This window comes from Ctenocephalides felis, unplaced genomic scaffold (assembly GCF_003426905.1).
Source record: "Ctenocephalides felis isolate EL2017-DRISC unplaced genomic scaffold, ASM342690v1 CF-g0.4_SCAFFOLD_00845, whole genome shotgun sequence".
In the NCBI taxonomy this organism is placed as follows: domain Eukaryota; kingdom Metazoa; phylum Arthropoda; class Insecta; order Siphonaptera; family Pulicidae; genus Ctenocephalides; species Ctenocephalides felis.
In genome coordinates this window covers 8316585-8333977 of record NW_020536999.1, presented here as the reverse complement: position 1 = coordinate 8333977, position 17393 = coordinate 8316585, and the positions used below count along the sequence as shown (strand labels likewise).

The window sequence follows — 17393 nt, the reverse complement described above, 5'->3', positions numbered from 1 at the left end:
TCTTTCCATGTGTAACAGTTAATATCGTTTTAATATTTTCCTCAATTTGAATTTGGCGCGCAACAATTCTCCAACCGTTGCCAACTTCTCTCGATACTTGATCTGTTACAATTTTCTGTGTTGTGTCTTAAAGCAAAAACTTAAAAAATTGATTCCAATGTAATAAATTGTTATTATTCTATGTTATTTTTAATTTTTGTATCTCCACCGTTTTTATAATTACAATAATTTTAACAAACTTTTACTTAAGTTGATAAAAATCTTTAATTTATCACAACAAATCGATCCCTTTCCATTGATTACGAATATTTTAGGTTATAATAATTAATTTCAATTAGATTGTTATGCTTAAGTTATGCCTGCAAACAGGCCCCGAGGTTCTTTAGGGGGGTCCCAGCATTTTAGTAGGAATCCCCCAGTTACCCCCATGTCTGAAAGACAACAATTAGCTTTATTGATGCAAATGACAAGTCAAGAAGGTAAATAGACACAAAATAGATAAATACTTGTTTACGTTTGTATTTTGTAGAAATATTATGTTTGTTTGATGTGTTAAACATTTATTTTCTGTTAGAAACACCACAACCTGTTAATGTACAAAATAATACACCAATAGTGTCTCGAGGAAGAGATCGAAACGAACGTGGAGAGACAGCTTTACATGTAGCTGCTATTAAAGGAGACTTAGAACAACTTAACAAATTATTGGAGCAAGGTGTTAATCCTAATGTTGCAGATTTTGCAGGTAATAAAAAGACTAGTAATTAATTATTGTTATGCACTCTCGCTCAACACAGGGTTTAGGTTTTGACAAAGTAGAGCACTAAGCAAAAGAGCTTTCTCATAATATTTACAAATACTATTGAAAGTTTTCTTTTCTGTCTACATGTGTCTTTTTTCTAGGGTGGACACCTCTCCACGAAGCCTGCAACCATGGTTGGTTCTCGATAGCACAAGCCTTAGTGAAAGCTGGTGCAAACGTAAATGCCCGAGGCTTAGACGATGATACCCCTTTACACGATGCAGCTACAAACGGTCAAATAAAATTAGTTAAATTCTTAGTAGAGAGAGGAGCTGACCCGTCTTTCAAAAACAGGAAAGGAAAGTGCCCTTGTGACGTAGCAGCTCCGGCTGTTTATAATTATTTATTATCAGCAAGAGGTGAGTGAATATTAATTAATATTTATTATGATAGAGTTAATTCCCGCCCTTTTTGCTTAACGCCTAACCTAGAAATGTCGTAATGCATATGCATGCCTTTGTATATATATGTCTCTCACTCGCACCACGGGCTTTGTGTATATGTCTGTCTCGCTCGCATATCGTATGTGGAAAATATTAATGAAAATATTAAGAAAATTTAATCGATAATGGTGATGATAAATGTTTAAATTCGAATTAGATGTGGTTATTTGGATTTTATTAATTTTCTATTTAAAAAATAATTATTTCCACGCCTGCAAGGACTGCGCGGCATCAGTGCGTGAAGGTATCATTAAAATGTCATAAGTGTTTGTGTTTTAAAAACATTTTTAAGTGTGCAAATGTACATATTGTTTAAAAATAATTATCAATACTTGTTTTCAAACGTTTTTTGTCTTAAAAAGGCGTCCAAGTGTTTTGTTTTTGCCCATAAAAAGTGTATTGAGGTCAAACCACTTTGTCGAGTCGAACAACGGCATTTTTTTGCTATCGTTTTTGCATAAGTATTTACGAAAACATACATTTTTACTATATAATTAAATCTGTATGAATATTAACTTCCCGTAGGGCAAGTTATAGTAATCGCAAAAAAATCGAAAATGAAATTTTTTATATATCTTTACGTTTCAAAGGTTTCTGAACATTTTGGCATACCTTAGAAAAAATGGATGTATGTGTGTGTGTGCGGATACAAATTTTCGTCGGGAATTCGGGAACACCGATCAACCGATTTAAATAATTCAAAAAACATTCGATTCGTATTGATAAGGAGACGTGCTGATTAGTTTTTGATGAAGTCGGTCTAGCCATTCCGAAGCGCCAAAACATTTTATTTGTATTAACAAGATGAAGAACTGATCAAATTTTCAAAGGCAGGTCTAGCGGTTTCGGAGATCTAGTAAAAAAAGTAAAAAAATGCTATTTGGCGGTCAAAAATGATCATTATACATATGCACATCAAATTATAAGATATTTTATAGAGATTTTAACAATAAGTATAAATTTTGTTTACATTCCTATGGGTTCCGTACCAATGTTTATCCGTTAGACGGCGACGCGGCGCTTCGATATTTCGTCTCTATGCAGTTAATTAAAGTACGATTGCTTTGAAAAAAAGTTTAGAATTTCCAAAATATTTCAAAATAAACTTTTCTTCAAAAGGCCTTTTTTTTTAAAAAAAAGTAAATTTTTGTCAAATATTTATAGTTTAATCTTTAATAATAATATTCTTTTTAAAAAAAAATAATTTTTGGTACGGGAAGTTCCAGCAATTTGCCTTAAGACACGATGCCACGCGCCCCACTAGTTTTTACTCAAAATAATAAGTCACAATAAAGACATATGCATATTATTCACTTCTTCCCGTATGTTGCTTTTTTGTATAGTGAAGGAAATGCCTTTAAGCATCCCAGACTAGGTCTTCTGTCTGGGTATGTCCGACTCGATACCTTCTGGGTATAATACCGACTAAAACTTCCGCGTTACTTCGTGGGGGGAGGATCTAGAATGTTATTATTCTTCCCGTAGGATAATTTATAGTAATCGCCAAAAATCGAAAATGAAGATTTTTGCATATCTTTACGTTTCAAGGGTTTTTGAACTTTTTGGCATAACTTATTGTTAGAAAAAATATGTGTGTGCGTGTATGTGTGGATACAATTTATCGTACACGATTTCGGGCGCACGGATCAACCGATTAGAATGATTCAAAGAAAAAATATTTTGAAGATACAGGGTATAATGTGCAAAAAATGGCAATTCAATTTTTGAGGCATCCGCTTTCATTTTTTTTTTCAAAATTTTTATTATTCAATCGGTCTGACATAGCCAATAACTAAATATATCTGGTCCTTCGACAAAGTGCAAGTGTTCAATAGAGTTCGGTAGCATCTCGCCGATCACGGATTTCTTAAACACTTTTAATCTATCTTACAAACACACTTTTTTGGCCATTCAAACCGAATGGTCAATTTTTTACTAAACAATTTATATATCATGTATACTTTTAATATTCCTCTGTTAATTATTTATTTTATCACGTATATAAAAATGTGTTAAACATCTTATTAAATCTAAAAAGTAATAACCATTACAAAAAATCCAATTATTTACAAATGAGTCATTCATCATTTTTTGTTATGGCTACACCCCTCATTTAAAATCGTTTTTCTGTATCGACTGATTTTATTATAAAAGTGATAACAAAAAAATATTTTTTAATAATTATTTTGTTAATTGTTAAAGTTTTGTAGTGTAATTAGTATAAGGATCGTTTTTAATTTCTATTAATTTGCGAATTATAATCCTTGTTTTATTGGGCGTCCATATTGCTAGCGTCCCTCATGTGACGCCGGTGCCGACTGCGCCTCTATAGTAGGAGAGCCGGTAACCCCGAAGGGAAATAAATTACTAATTTATTTTTACATCAGTTACTACAATTTTTATAATTAATGTTCCACCTGAAGTCAATAACGAATTTCCAATTTTTGAAGTTATACTTCTTGAAGTTATTTGCAGGTTGCGTTAAATGTCTCATGTTTGTCATTTGAGTGCTTTTTGTTTTTGAAGTGAAACTTCTAAGGCGACTTCCAACAAGGTTGACTTATACAATTAGTGGGCATAAAAACGATCCAGATAGTCTAGAAATGTTCTAGAAAGTATGAAATTGTTGTAGTAATCTAATGTTCTGAAAATCTTTAAAATGCTCTAGATAGACTTAAAATGTCCTAGATAGTCTCTTAAATGAAAGAGATTAACTAAAAATATTCTGGATAGCATAAACATTTTCTGGATATTCTGAAAATGTTCTAGATGGTCTTAAAATGTTCTAGATAGACTGGAAATATTCTAGAGAGCTTGAAAATGTTATTGATTGTCTGAAATGTTCTGAATTATCTGAAAATATTCTAGATAGCTTTAATATTATAAAATCTAGATAGCGTTTAATATTCTAGATATTCTAAAAATGTTCTCGATAGTTTGAAAATGTTCTGGGAAGAGCGATGATGTTCTAGATAGTCTTAAAATGTTGTAGTCGGAAAATGCTCTGAATTGTCTTAAAAGATTGGTTCTGAATAATCTTAAAATATGCTAGATAGTCTGAAAATGTTCTAGATTGTCTTAAATATTAGTGTTAAGAATTCTAAATATTTTGAAAATGTTCTGGAAAATTTGATAATATTCTAGTCTAGAGACTTAAAATGATTTAGATATACCGAAAATTGTCTGAAAATGTTCTAGACAGTCTTGAATACTAGTGTTAAGAATTCTAGATATTCTGAAAATGTTCTGGAAAGACTGATAATATTCTAGATAGTCTTAAAATGTTCGGGATAGTCTGAAAATGTACTAGATAGTCTTAAAATGTTCTAGATGTTTTTGATAGTCTGAAAATGTTCTGGATAGTCTTACAATGTCTTAACATGTTCTAGATAGTGTTAAGTATTCTAGATATTTTGAAAATGTTCTGGGAAGACTTATAATGTTCTAAATAATGTTAAAATGTTCTAGATAGTTGTTCTGGATAGTCTTAAAATGTTCTAGATGGTCTTAAAATGTTCTGAATAGTGTGAAAATGTTCTAGATAGTCTGAAAATGTTCTAGATAGTCTGAAAATGTTCTAGATACACTGAATTTGTTCTACTTAGTCTTAAAGTGTTCTTGATACTATTAAGTATACTAGATATTTTGAAAATGTTCTGGAAAGACCGATGATTTTGGATAGTCTTAAAGTGTTCGGATAGTCTTTAATTCTCTAGGTGTTATTAAATATTTTCTTATATGGTTTAAGTCTGCAAGTGTTCTAGATAGTGTAAAATATTCTAAATAGTGGTAAATCTTCTGGATATTAAAAATATTCTAGATAGTCTCTAAAATGTTCTAGGTGACTGAATATGTTCTAGAGAGTCTTACATTCTTTTAGATTATCTTTTATAATCTAGAAGATTTCTAGATATTCTGAAAATGCTCAAGATGGTTCTAGATGAACTGAAAATATTCTAGATAGTCTGAAAATGTTCTGGATGAACTGAATATGTTCTAGATAGTCATAAATTATTTTAGATTATCTCTTATAATCTAAAAGAGTTCTAGGTATTCTGAAAATGTTCTAGGTTGTTCTAGATGAACTGAAAATATTTCGGATAGTCTAAAAATGTTCTAGATATTTTTTAAATATTCTAGATAGTCTCTAAAATGTTCTAGGTGCACAGTATATGTTCTGGGTAATCTTAAATTATTTTAGTTTATCTTTTATAATCTAAAAGAGTTCTAGATATTCTGAAAATGTTCTAGATTGCTCTAGATGAACTGAAAATATTTTAGATGGTCTGAAAATGTTCTAGATATTTTTTAAATATTCTAGATAGTCTCTAAAATGTTCTAGGTAAACTGAATATGTTCTAGATAATCTTAAATTCTTTTAGATTATCTTGTATAATCTAGAAGAGTTTTAGATTTTCTGAAAATGTTCTAGATATTTTTTAAATATTTTAGATAGTCTCTAAAATGTTCTAGGTGAAATGAATATGTTCTAGATAGCCTTAAATTTTTTTTAGATTATCTTTTATAATCTAGAAGAGTTCTAGATATTCTGAAAATGCTCTAGGTTGTTCTAGATGAACTGAAAATATTTTGGTTAGTCTGAAAATGTTCTAGAAAGTCTTAAATTCTTTTACATTATCTCTTATAATCTAGAAGAATTCTAGATATTCTGAAAATGTTCTAGATTGCCCTAGATAAACTGAAAATATTTTGTATAGTTTTAAAATGTTCTACATATTTTTTAAATATTCTAGATAGTCTCTAAAATGTTCTTGATAAACTGAATATGTTCTAGATAGCCAAAGTCTTTTAGATAATCTTGTACATTCTAGAAGAATTCTAGATATTCTAAAAATGTTTTAGGTTGTTCTAGATGAACTGAAAATATTTCGGATAGTCGGAAAATGTTCTAGATAGTCTTAAAATGTTCTGATTTGTCTGAAAATATTCCAGGTACACTGATTTTGTTCTACATAGTCTTAAAATGTTCTAGATAGTTTTAAAATGTTCTAGATTGCTCTAGATGAACTGAAAATATTTCGAACAGTTTGGAAATGTTCTAGATAATCTTAAAATATTTTAGGTAATATTGAATATTCTAGATAGTGTTAAGAATTCTAGATATACTGAGAATGTTCTAGATTGTTCTAGATGAATTGAAAATATTTCGAATAGTCTTGAAATGTTCTAGATAATCTTAAAATATTTTAGGTAATCTTAAATATTCTAGATAGTGTTTTTGATAATTTTAGATATACTAAAAATGTTCTAGATTGTTGTAGATGAACTGAAAATAATTTGGGTAGTTTTAAAATGTTCTAGATAATCTTACAATATTTTAGATAATCTTAAATATTCTTGATAGCGTTCTTGATCATTCTAGATATACTAAAAATGATCTAGATAAACAGAAAATATTTCGGACAGTCTGGAAATGTTCTAGATAATCCTAAAATATTTTAGATAATCTTGAATATTCTTGATAGTGTTCTTGGTCATTCTAGATATACTAAAAATGATCTAGATAAACAGAAAATATTTCGGACAATCTTGAAATGTTCTAGATAAAATATTTTAAATAATCTTAAATATTCTAGATAGCGTTCTTGATAATTCTAGACATACTAAAATTGTTCTAGGTTATTCTAGATGAACTGAAAATATTTCGGATAGTTTTAAAATGTTCTAGATAATCTTAAAATATTTTGGATAATCTTGAATATTCTAGATAGTGTTCTTGATCATTCTAGATATACTAAAAATGATCTAGATAAACAGAAAATATTTCGGACAGTCTGGAAATGTTCTAGATAATCTTAAAATATTTTAGACAAACTTGAATATTCTAGATAGTGTTCTTGATCATTCTAGATATACTAAAAATATTCTAGATTAACAGAAAATATTTCAGACAGTATAGAAATGTTCTAGATAATCTTAAAATATTTTAGATAATCTTGAATATTCTAGATAGTGTTCTTGATCATTCTAGATATACTAAAAATGTTCTAGATAAACAGAAAATATTTCGGACAGCCTGGAAATGTTCTAGATAATCTTAAAATATTTTAGATAATCTTAAATATTCTTGATAATGTTCTTGGTCATTCTAGATATACTAAAAATGTTCTAGATGAACAGAAAATATTTCAGACAGTCTTGAAATGTTCTAGATAATCTTAAAATATTTTAGGTAATCTTGAATATTCTAGATAGTGTTAAGAATTCTAGATATGGAAATGTTCTAGATGGTTCTAGATGAACTGAAAATAATTTGGGTAGTTTTAAAATGTTCTAGATAATCTTAAAATATTTTGGATAATCTTGAATATTCTTGATAGTGTTCTTGGTCATTCTAGATATACTAAAAATGTTCTAGATGAGCTGAAAATATCTCGGACATGTCTTGAAATGTTCTAGATAATCTTAAAATATTTTAGATAATCTTAAATATTCTAGATAGTGTTAAGAATTTTAGATATGGAAATGAACTGATAATATTTCGGATAGTCTGAAAAACGTTCCAGATAGTCTTGATAGATTAAAAATTGGTTCTAGCAATATACAATTTAATTTTTTTTCGGGGGTTACCGGCTCTCGGTCTATCCCTCGGATGCAAGCTCGAAGCAACAACGCCCGCCCGCAATCGTTGTTATCGCCGCGTAGTGATTACATACATACACTAAAAGACGACGATTTTGTCATTAGTATAACATTTTCGTCGTCTTTACATTATTACATTTATACATATATATAATATTTACATTATACACATGCAAACTCGCGAATACATGTGCTCGTTAGTATTTTAGCTCAAGGTCGGCCTTTGGGAAAATTCGAAAATATTTCTATTATTTAGTTCGAATTCGAACGCAGTATGCGCGTGCGAAATCTTTCGTGTCGGCGTAGAGAAGAGATCATTGAGAAGTAATAATAATAATATTGATACTGGTTGTAATAAATACATGATGGGTTTTAAGGAATCGCTTTAAAGGCTTGTGAGTAAAAGACAAAGGACATTCTGGTGTCTTTTGTCAAACTTTTTCAAGTACAGTTCTTATTGGAATTTTGACATATAAATACAAGAGATGCAAAGACGAACACCGTCTCAAAATAAAGGTAACCAAAGTTATTAACATTGACATTTGATAATGGAAATTAAATTTATTGATAATTTAACCTCTAGTGTCTCAGTTTTGCTTAATTACTGTGTTAAAATCAATATTTTCGAGTGTTTCAGTCCAATTTGTTTTTGAGGTTAGGTTGTCTTATATGAAAAATAACACTGAGCAACTTTTTTTTGTCACATGAAAAGTTATCAATTTTTACAAATAAATAAACACATCAGATTTTCTTGCACGTAATAAAATTAACCACACTTACAGAATTATTTTCTGATATCTAATACTTATGATTTTTTTTCTTAATATTTAGTTTTTGACAGGACCATTTTAAGGTTATGGTAATAGCCTGCAAGGATTCCTAAAGAAACTTCTCGCTTCATTTATTATTTAAGGCACCCGAGTATTTCATTTGGAAGAGAATTTAGTAGGCAAAATATGGACTTTGAATTGATACCGGTCGAGGGTGATCGAAGGATTTTATCTTCTACTCTAGCTACTTGAAGAGACTTCGTTCATTGCAAAGATTTTTAAAGTTATGGTAATAACCTGCTAGGATTCCTCAAGAAACTTCTCGCTTTGTTTGTTATTTAAGGCACCCGAGTATTTTATTTGGAAGAGAATCTAGTAGGCAAAATATGGACTTGAATTGATACCGGTCGAAGGTGATCGAAGGATTTTATCTTCTACTCTAGCTGCTTGAAGAGACTTCGTTTATTGCAAAGATTTTTTTTATCTTTTCTGAGCCTGGCTCATGTCCCAAAGAGTTCTATGTTTGTTAGTTATACTATTGACCGCTATTGATACTTATGATCTTTTATTGAATTTTTAGATTTTAGCCAGGATTTTCTTTAAGAGTAAGCTAAGTCTGCTAACATTCCTGAATTCTCTGATCTCTATGATTTGTTAAAGAAACTCTCATCACCTTGTTTGTCATTTAAAGCGCACAAATATTGCATAAAAGAATTTGAATGATTCTAGTCAGGAAAGTATGGACAAATTTATATATATGAGCAAAATGACACAGTGGCCTTATTTAAAAAATGGCTATGTTTAGTAACGTTTTCATGACTGCACAACGTTAAAAAAACCATCATCACAATCCTGTTAGACTTTAATCATCATTGGCACAATATTGTTGCAGAAATCTGTTCATAAGTATATCACGATTATTTTCATGGTGCTCATGTTTTTCTTGTGATTCTTGTTATTGTTTTTTGTAATTATTTCTATTAATATCAATGACCCGGTGTCAGTAGTAGTGAATCTGATATTTTTTTTTGTAATTATCAAGTGTTTGATGGAATTTTTATTATTTATTCATTTTTGTTCATATAGAGTACTACTTTGTGTAAACTACAGGGTAGTTACTATGGAGGCTAAGGAATCCATTGCCATATAACATTTTGCTGTTATGTGGCAGAATCGGTTTCAAAATATAATTTACCTACTAGTTACAGTGTCTACTAAATCAGAAACGAGCATCTAATGTTACAAGAAAACTAGATGTGATAGCAACTATTATATATTTATAATTTTTATTTTCATGTGACAAAAACACTGTTGTCGACTATAATTTTATGTACTAATCTGCTTGTAGTCTTATGTGTGCTTTAACAACTTGATTTAACAATCTTAATTACACTTACATACGAACATTAGTTGTATTTCATTTATATTTGGTCTTTTTATTAACTTTTAGTTATTTATTAATACCGAGTTGCATCAAATCAATGACTAATTAATCTTAATAATAGGGTGATGAAATTTAATAAGTGGACTTTGTAGTATTTGTGTTAAAATAGACATTGGGATTAAAAGTCACTGCAGGATTTTAATAAACACATAAATAATTTGTTTAAATTAAAAAAAAAGTCATAGAGGTAGATTTTAGTGGAACTTGCTTCTTATTATTACTTTAAGTTAATTGACTAAAGTTCCAGATTTTTTTTTGATAGTAAGTCAATACTACAAGATTTTTTTTTATTAAGGCAAGGACTTGTATTGATAAGGAATTTATAGAAAAGATAGAATTATATGAGAAAGTTAAATCTGATTTTATTCAATATGATTTTGATACCTGTTTACTTTTAACAATATTTAAAAAAAAATGAAAATGAATTTTTTTTATATCTTCACGTTTGTAAACGTTCTGATCATTCTGGCTCAGAAAAAAATGATGTTTGTGTGTGTGTATGTATGTGTGGATACAATTTTTCGTCGACGATTTCTGGAACACGGATCAACCGATTTGAATGATTGAAAAAACATTCGTATCCTATTGTTAAGAAGACGTGCTGATTAGTTTTTGGCGAAGGCAGGTCCAGCCGTTTCGGAGATACGAATACATTTTTATATATAAGATTTAATTTAAAAATGTAAAGTTTTAACGCGTTTTTGAAACTATTTCTCACCTTTCCCACAATCTCTGGATTAGCAAAAATATTTCAAGGCTAAAACTGGCCAAATCGGTTCAGTCGTTTTCGAGTTTTAGCGAATCTATGATAATATCTAGCTCTATTTTTATATATAAGAAAATAAATTTAATTATATATAAGCTGTCAAAACTATTTGACATTTGACGTATGAACCGCCCTCCATTGTTTCATTTCAAATTACGTTTCTACAAAAAATTTAAATTTAAAATTTAAAGTTTCTAGGCGGTTTTGAAATAATTTCCCACATTTTCCACAATCTCTGGATTAGCACAAATATTTCCAGACTAAAACTGGCCAAATCGGTTCAGTCGTTTTCGTGTTTTAGCGAATTTATCATAATATCGAGCTCAATTTTTATATATAAGATTTAAATTAAAAATGTAAAGTTTTAACGCGGTTTTGATTCAATTTCTCACCTTTCCCACAATCTCTGGATTAGCAAAAATATTTCTTAGCAAGACTATAACTGGCCAAATCGGTTCAGCCATTTTTGAGTTTTAGCATACTTACATAATATCGAGCTACATTTTATATATAAGATACTAAAAAAATAAATTAAAGATATAAGGTTTCTACGCGTTTTTGAAACAATTTATCGCCTTTCCCATAATCTCTGGATCACCACAAATATTACAAAACTAATGGGGCATTTCTGTCGTAACAGAGGTCATAAAATAGAGTTGTCATGGCAACGCTATCTTATTCTTGTTATTGGTAGTGAAAATTATGAAAATGTCTATTTGCCGTGCGACCAGGCATATTTTACATATAAACAAGCAAGGAAGAATCTTATGATAACTGCACCATCTAGAATTCTGTTATCGTAACATTATTTCTTGCTTTTTTATATGTAAAATACGCCTGATCGCACGGCAAATAGACATTTACATAATTTTCAATACAAAGGACAAGCATAAGAGAGCGTTGCCATGACAACGCTATTTTATGAGCTCTGTTACGGCAGAATTGCCCCATAAAACTGGCCAAATCGGTTCAGCCATTTTCGAGGTTTATTTTTATATATAAGAAGATATGTAAAACATTAGATTACATATAACAAAAATTGCGTTTCAAATCGTTTTGAATATTTTGGCATTACGGAAAATTAAAAAAAATTGGTGAATGTGTGAAAAAATTGATTGGAATGAAGCTTAAACAGTTAACAATTGTTGTTTTTGTTTTTATTTATTAACATTTATTTTCTCTTGTAAGCATAGTTGCTTTTCTTAGCTTAATTCAAGCATGAATTTTAAATTTGATGTGCTTTTCTACTACATGCAGGTTTTGGGTTCACAAATTTGTCCAAAGGATTTAATTACCATGATGCAGCTCGTTACTGAATTTTGTCAATATGATTTCTCCCAATTTTTTTTGTTTGAGTCATTTATTACCATTTGCTTGCTTTTTCTTTTGTTTTTGTTGTGAAACACAAAGTACCTATTAGCAGATTCGAGTGCAAACCAATGTGTTCCCCAAACAGGCCGCTTGAGAGATGAGAAGAAAACTGATCTGAAGAAGTCATCCGAGGAGATGGACTCGAAGGCTTCAACTAGTGTCGAAGATGTTTACGATTTTAAAACCGGCAAAGAGAGCAGCTCTAGTAGTGCTACAGACAAAGTCGAATCGAAGGAGACTGACAGAGGTAATAATAGTTTGAAAAAATGGAATTAGTACCGAAGTTGAAGGACATCGATGTAATAGAAATATCACAAGATAAGTTTTAAGTGTTTTATGCTGAATTAGGTTAGTCAGCAGATTCCAGGTTTTGTAGGATGGTTCAGATTTTATCAACTTCCCGTAGGGTAAGTTATAGCAATGGGCCAAAAAATGAAAATGAATAATTTTTGCATATCTTCACGTTTCAGAGGTTTCTGAACAATTTGGCATACCTCAGGAAAATGAATGCGTGTGTGTGTGTATGTGAAAGCAAAAAAAATTGTTTTCCTCGAAAATGAAAATTTTTCCATATCTTTACGTTTCAGAAGTTTCTGAACATTTTGACATACCTCAGAAAATAAATAGATGTATGTGTGTATATGTGGAGACAATTTTTCGTCGACGTTTTCGGAAGTACAGATCAACCGATTTGAATGATTTAAAAAATATTTAACTTGTGAAGTTACTATCAGTTTTAGGGGAAAGCAAAAAAAAAATTTTTCCCGAAAATGAAAATTTTTCCATATCTTTACGTTTCAGAGGTTTCTGAACATTTTGGTGCACCTCAGAAAAAATGGATATGTGTGTGTATATGTGGAGACAATTTTTCGTCGACGTTTTCGGGCGCACGGACTTACCGATTTGAATGATTAAAAAAATATTTAGTTTGTGAAGTTACTATCAGTTTTTGGAGAAAGCAAAAAAATTTTTTCCCCGAAAATGAAAATTTTTGCATATCTTCACGTTTCAGAGGTTTCTGAACATTTTGGTGCACCTCAGAAAAAATGGATGTGTGTGTGTGTATATGTGGAGACAATTTTTCGTCGACGTTTTCGGGCGCACGGATTAACCGATTTGAATTATTCAAAAAATATTTAACTTGTGAAGTTACTATCAGTTTTTGTGGAAAGCAAAAAAAAATTCCAGAAAATGAAAATTTTTGCATATTTTCACGTTTCAGAAGTTTCTGAACATTTTGGCGTACCTCAGAAAAAATTGACGTTTTTGGAAGCACGGCTCAACCGATTTGAATGATTCATACAATATTTAGCTTGTGAAGTTATCATCAGCTTTTGGGGAAATTTTTTCCTGAAAATGAAAATTTTTGCATATCTTCACGTTTTAGGTGTTTCTGAACATTTTGGCATACCTCAGAAACAATGGTAGACGATTTTTCGTCGACGTTTTCGGGTGCACGGATCAACCAGTTTGAATGATTCAAAAAACAATTGATAGGAAGATGTGCTGATTAGTTTTTGCCAATTTATTTTCTTTATTAATTTTTTAGAACTATTTAATTACATACAAGAATTTAGATTAAAACTTTCTTTATTAATTATATTATTTATTTGTTTACACTTGAGTTTTATTTTTGATAATTAGCAATTGTGGATCTGGATCGTTTTTTATATTTCCTCAAATTATTTACATTAGTAAAAACTAGATAAAATTTACTAAAATTTAGTAAAAACTGTTTTATACACTTGGATATCGAAATTTTGACTTATTTTAGTCAAGTCGATTATTAGCAATATGTGAATTTAGGACATTTTTTTGCATTTCTTCAAATAACTTGAAATTTTCATCCCGCATATTTTAATTTATTTACATTAGTAAAAACTAGATAAAGTTTACTAAAATCTAGTAAAAACTGTTTTATACACTTTCATATCGAAATTTTGAATAATTCATCACCAAACATCACGTATACTTACAAGAAAAATTTCAAATAAAAAATTAATTCACGTGATATTTTTCTATACCCCTTCCTACCCTACGTGATTTTTTGTGATTTTTTTGTCAAACCCCCCATTTTCCCTAAAAACCTCACGTGACTAATGGATGCCTTCTTACGGGACGGGAAGTTCCAGCAATTTGCCTTAAGGGGCACTCCTAGTGTGAAACCTAAAAAAGGTCATTTATGGGAATTAAAAGAAAAAACTAGTGAATCCATCTATTTAAAATTTTGAGGAAATATATATATATATATATATATATATATATATACATATTCTGAGACTGTAACATTTTTTAAATAAATTAATAAATACTTTTGTTCCCCTTAAGGCAGTACACATTCCATATATATTGTAAGATTAAAAAATAAAGACTATAAGAAAAATGTAGTGTTTTACTTATGTGTCAATATATAAAGTATTCATATGACCAAAGATATGTATCTATTATTATTATTAAGTTGATTCTTATTCCATCCAGGTTCGGATACAAATGCCAACAGCAATACAACATCAGATGAAACTTCTTCGACCAAAAGAAATATCGACATGATTGATCAGCCCGCTGAAGCAGAAGATGAAGTCAAGAGGAAAAAACGAAAAGATTCAGACTCGGTTAAAGAAAATAGCTCAAGCAAAACATCCGGTCAAAGCAGTAGCACCAGGACGACATCTGGAAAAGCCACTAAACCGTCAGCTTCTTCCAATAAAAGTCTAACTCAAAAAGTTGGCGGAAGTTTGGAAAGAAAGAGTCCTTGTGCTAGTCCAAAACCATCTGCGTCTACAAATGCACAGACTGGGGGCACCAAAACCGATGCTGATGATAAGGAAGGGGATGATAAGGGGTCTGAAAATGCAGGTATAATATATATTACATATATATATATATATATATATATATATATATATAGTTTAAATATTTTGTTTTTATATTAGGGTGATCCTTAATATGGATGTTTTAAGTTTTAAGAAACTTTGGATGGAGGGAGGACTATCTGAAAGTTAATATTAAGAGCTAAAACTTTCAGAGAATTGTTTTTTATCAATTTGGAAGCATTTGAGCCCTGGGAGCAAGGAAATTCTAAAACATCCATATATTCACCTAATATTCGCTTTTTTGATGTTGAAACATATTTGAAAATAATTAGCAGTCCATTCATCAAAATAAAATAGTAATTTTAACACTTGATGTGTATTTTACTAAATGACGACACACATCAAGTGCTGAAACATTGATAACAATAAAAGAAATTATTTATTTTGACAAATGTGCTGCTAGTTATTTTTCAAATAAATGAATATATATATATATATATATATATATATATATATATATATATCATTACAGTCTAATATTTTGCTCGGTATGGGCGTGTTTCTCGCTTCATAATGTTACATTTCAAAACTTTTAGTCATATTAGTTTTCAAATCTTTTAATTATTCATAATTTTTTCCAAAAAAATGTTTCTTTCTAATATGTTATAAGTTTAATTTTTTTTTTAAATAATTTTTTTTGAGTGTTTTTGTCCTGTGTTGCTGAATGATGACACGCATCTTGTGTCGAAACGTATAAATAAAAGTTTTTAATACTTTTTACCTTTTTTATTTTGACGAATGGGCTGCTAGTTACTTTGAAATATGTTTCTACGTCGAAAAAACCATCAAGATATATATATATATATATATATATATATATATATATATAATAAAAAGCATTTTTTATACATATTTAGTTCCGACGTTTCGGAACTAGATACGTTCCGTCATCAGGTCTTCTGTCGAAATCAAATATTTTATGAAATAACAATATTAATGGATAATTTGATGATTACAAAATGTTTAAACACATATAAACAAATGCATCATGTACCATGTAAAATTTGAAAAAATACTAGAAATTGAGAAACAAAAATTGTTTATTTGATTTATAAATTCATATGACCGATTTTTTTGTCATTAACGCTCGTAAAAAAATTCAGTATTCAGTTATCATCATTAATATTATTACATAAAAATATGTTTTGTTCCAGAAACCTGATGATGGAACGTAATTTATTCTCTGTAATTATTAAATTTAATCCTGTATCCGTAATATAAATATAAATATAATTATATAAAATAATGTGATACACAATTCATATTAAATACAAATTTGTGGATTCATATTAAATAATGGAGTAATTATCTCGAATAAACAAAATTATTATCATTGAAATAAATTCATTTTATATTTATATTATCTAACATTTTAGAGCTACTTTTGACAAATATATTAAATGGAATACACAAATTTTTGATCGATGAAAATTTTTGCGTATCTTCACGTTTCAAAGGTTTCTAAACATTTTGGCATACTTCAGAAAAAATGTATGTGTGTGTGTGTGCGGATACAATTTTTCATCGACGTTCAACCGATATCAATGATTCAAAAAATATTTAGCTTGTGAATGCACTATCAGTCTTTGGAAAAAGCAAAAAAATGTTTATTTCAAAATTTTAAAAACTTTTTTGTAATTTTCAAACAAAAATTATTTGAATATTTAAAATAATTCGGATTTTAATTTTAACTCTAGCTAAAATATCAGAGCTTACTTATATATTTGAAATAAATAATTTTAACTTTGTAATTCAGTTTATATAATTTCTATAAATTTTAGACAATGCCTTTTATATCAAATTTGATTGATTGAGTTTTGTTTATTTACTTTTCTGTAAACATATATAAGTTACAGTGTTTATAATAGTCTATTTGAAAACATTTAACATTCTTCGAATATTCCATTACGGTACGGGACGTTCCAGCAATTTGCTTTAAAGCACGAAGCCATACACCACTAGTTTTTATATAAATTAAAATTTTTGTAAAAAATGATTCTGTTATTTGCTCACCTTGAATAAATGTACGCTCACAATTATATATAAACATTAATTAAAAACAAAGTTTAAAATCAATCATGCTTTTCGTTTTGATATTTCAAACAAAGTAGCTTATACACACAAAAAATTTAGTTTGGATCATAAAACATTGAGTTTCCATCTCATCTACATATATTTTTATCATAAACATAGACTACTAAAAATTCGTAATTGTAACATACATTTTGTAGTGTTGTATTTTTACAGTAAAACAAATAAAATGTTATTGTAGATATAAGTAACTTATAGTTCAGTTTTCATAATTTTATGTAAGTGTATAT

The 17393-nt window shown here is 29.1% G+C and overlaps 1 protein-coding gene across 1 annotated transcript in view; it reads left to right on the top strand.

Moving 5' to 3' along the window:
- Positions 1 to 211: 211 nt before the first annotated feature.
- Positions 212 to 17393, top strand: part of LOC113376130 (ankyrin repeat domain-containing protein 12) — a gene marked incomplete in the record, with an annotated part of 27898 nt that continues 10716 nt past the window's right edge. Inside the window, 5 exon segments of the mRNA XM_026616057.1 lie at positions 212 to 479; positions 575 to 745; positions 904 to 1161; positions 12252 to 12446; positions 14678 to 15055. Coding sequence (XP_026471842.1) covers positions 356 to 479; positions 575 to 745; positions 904 to 1161; positions 12252 to 12446; positions 14678 to 15055 — 1126 coding nt within the window.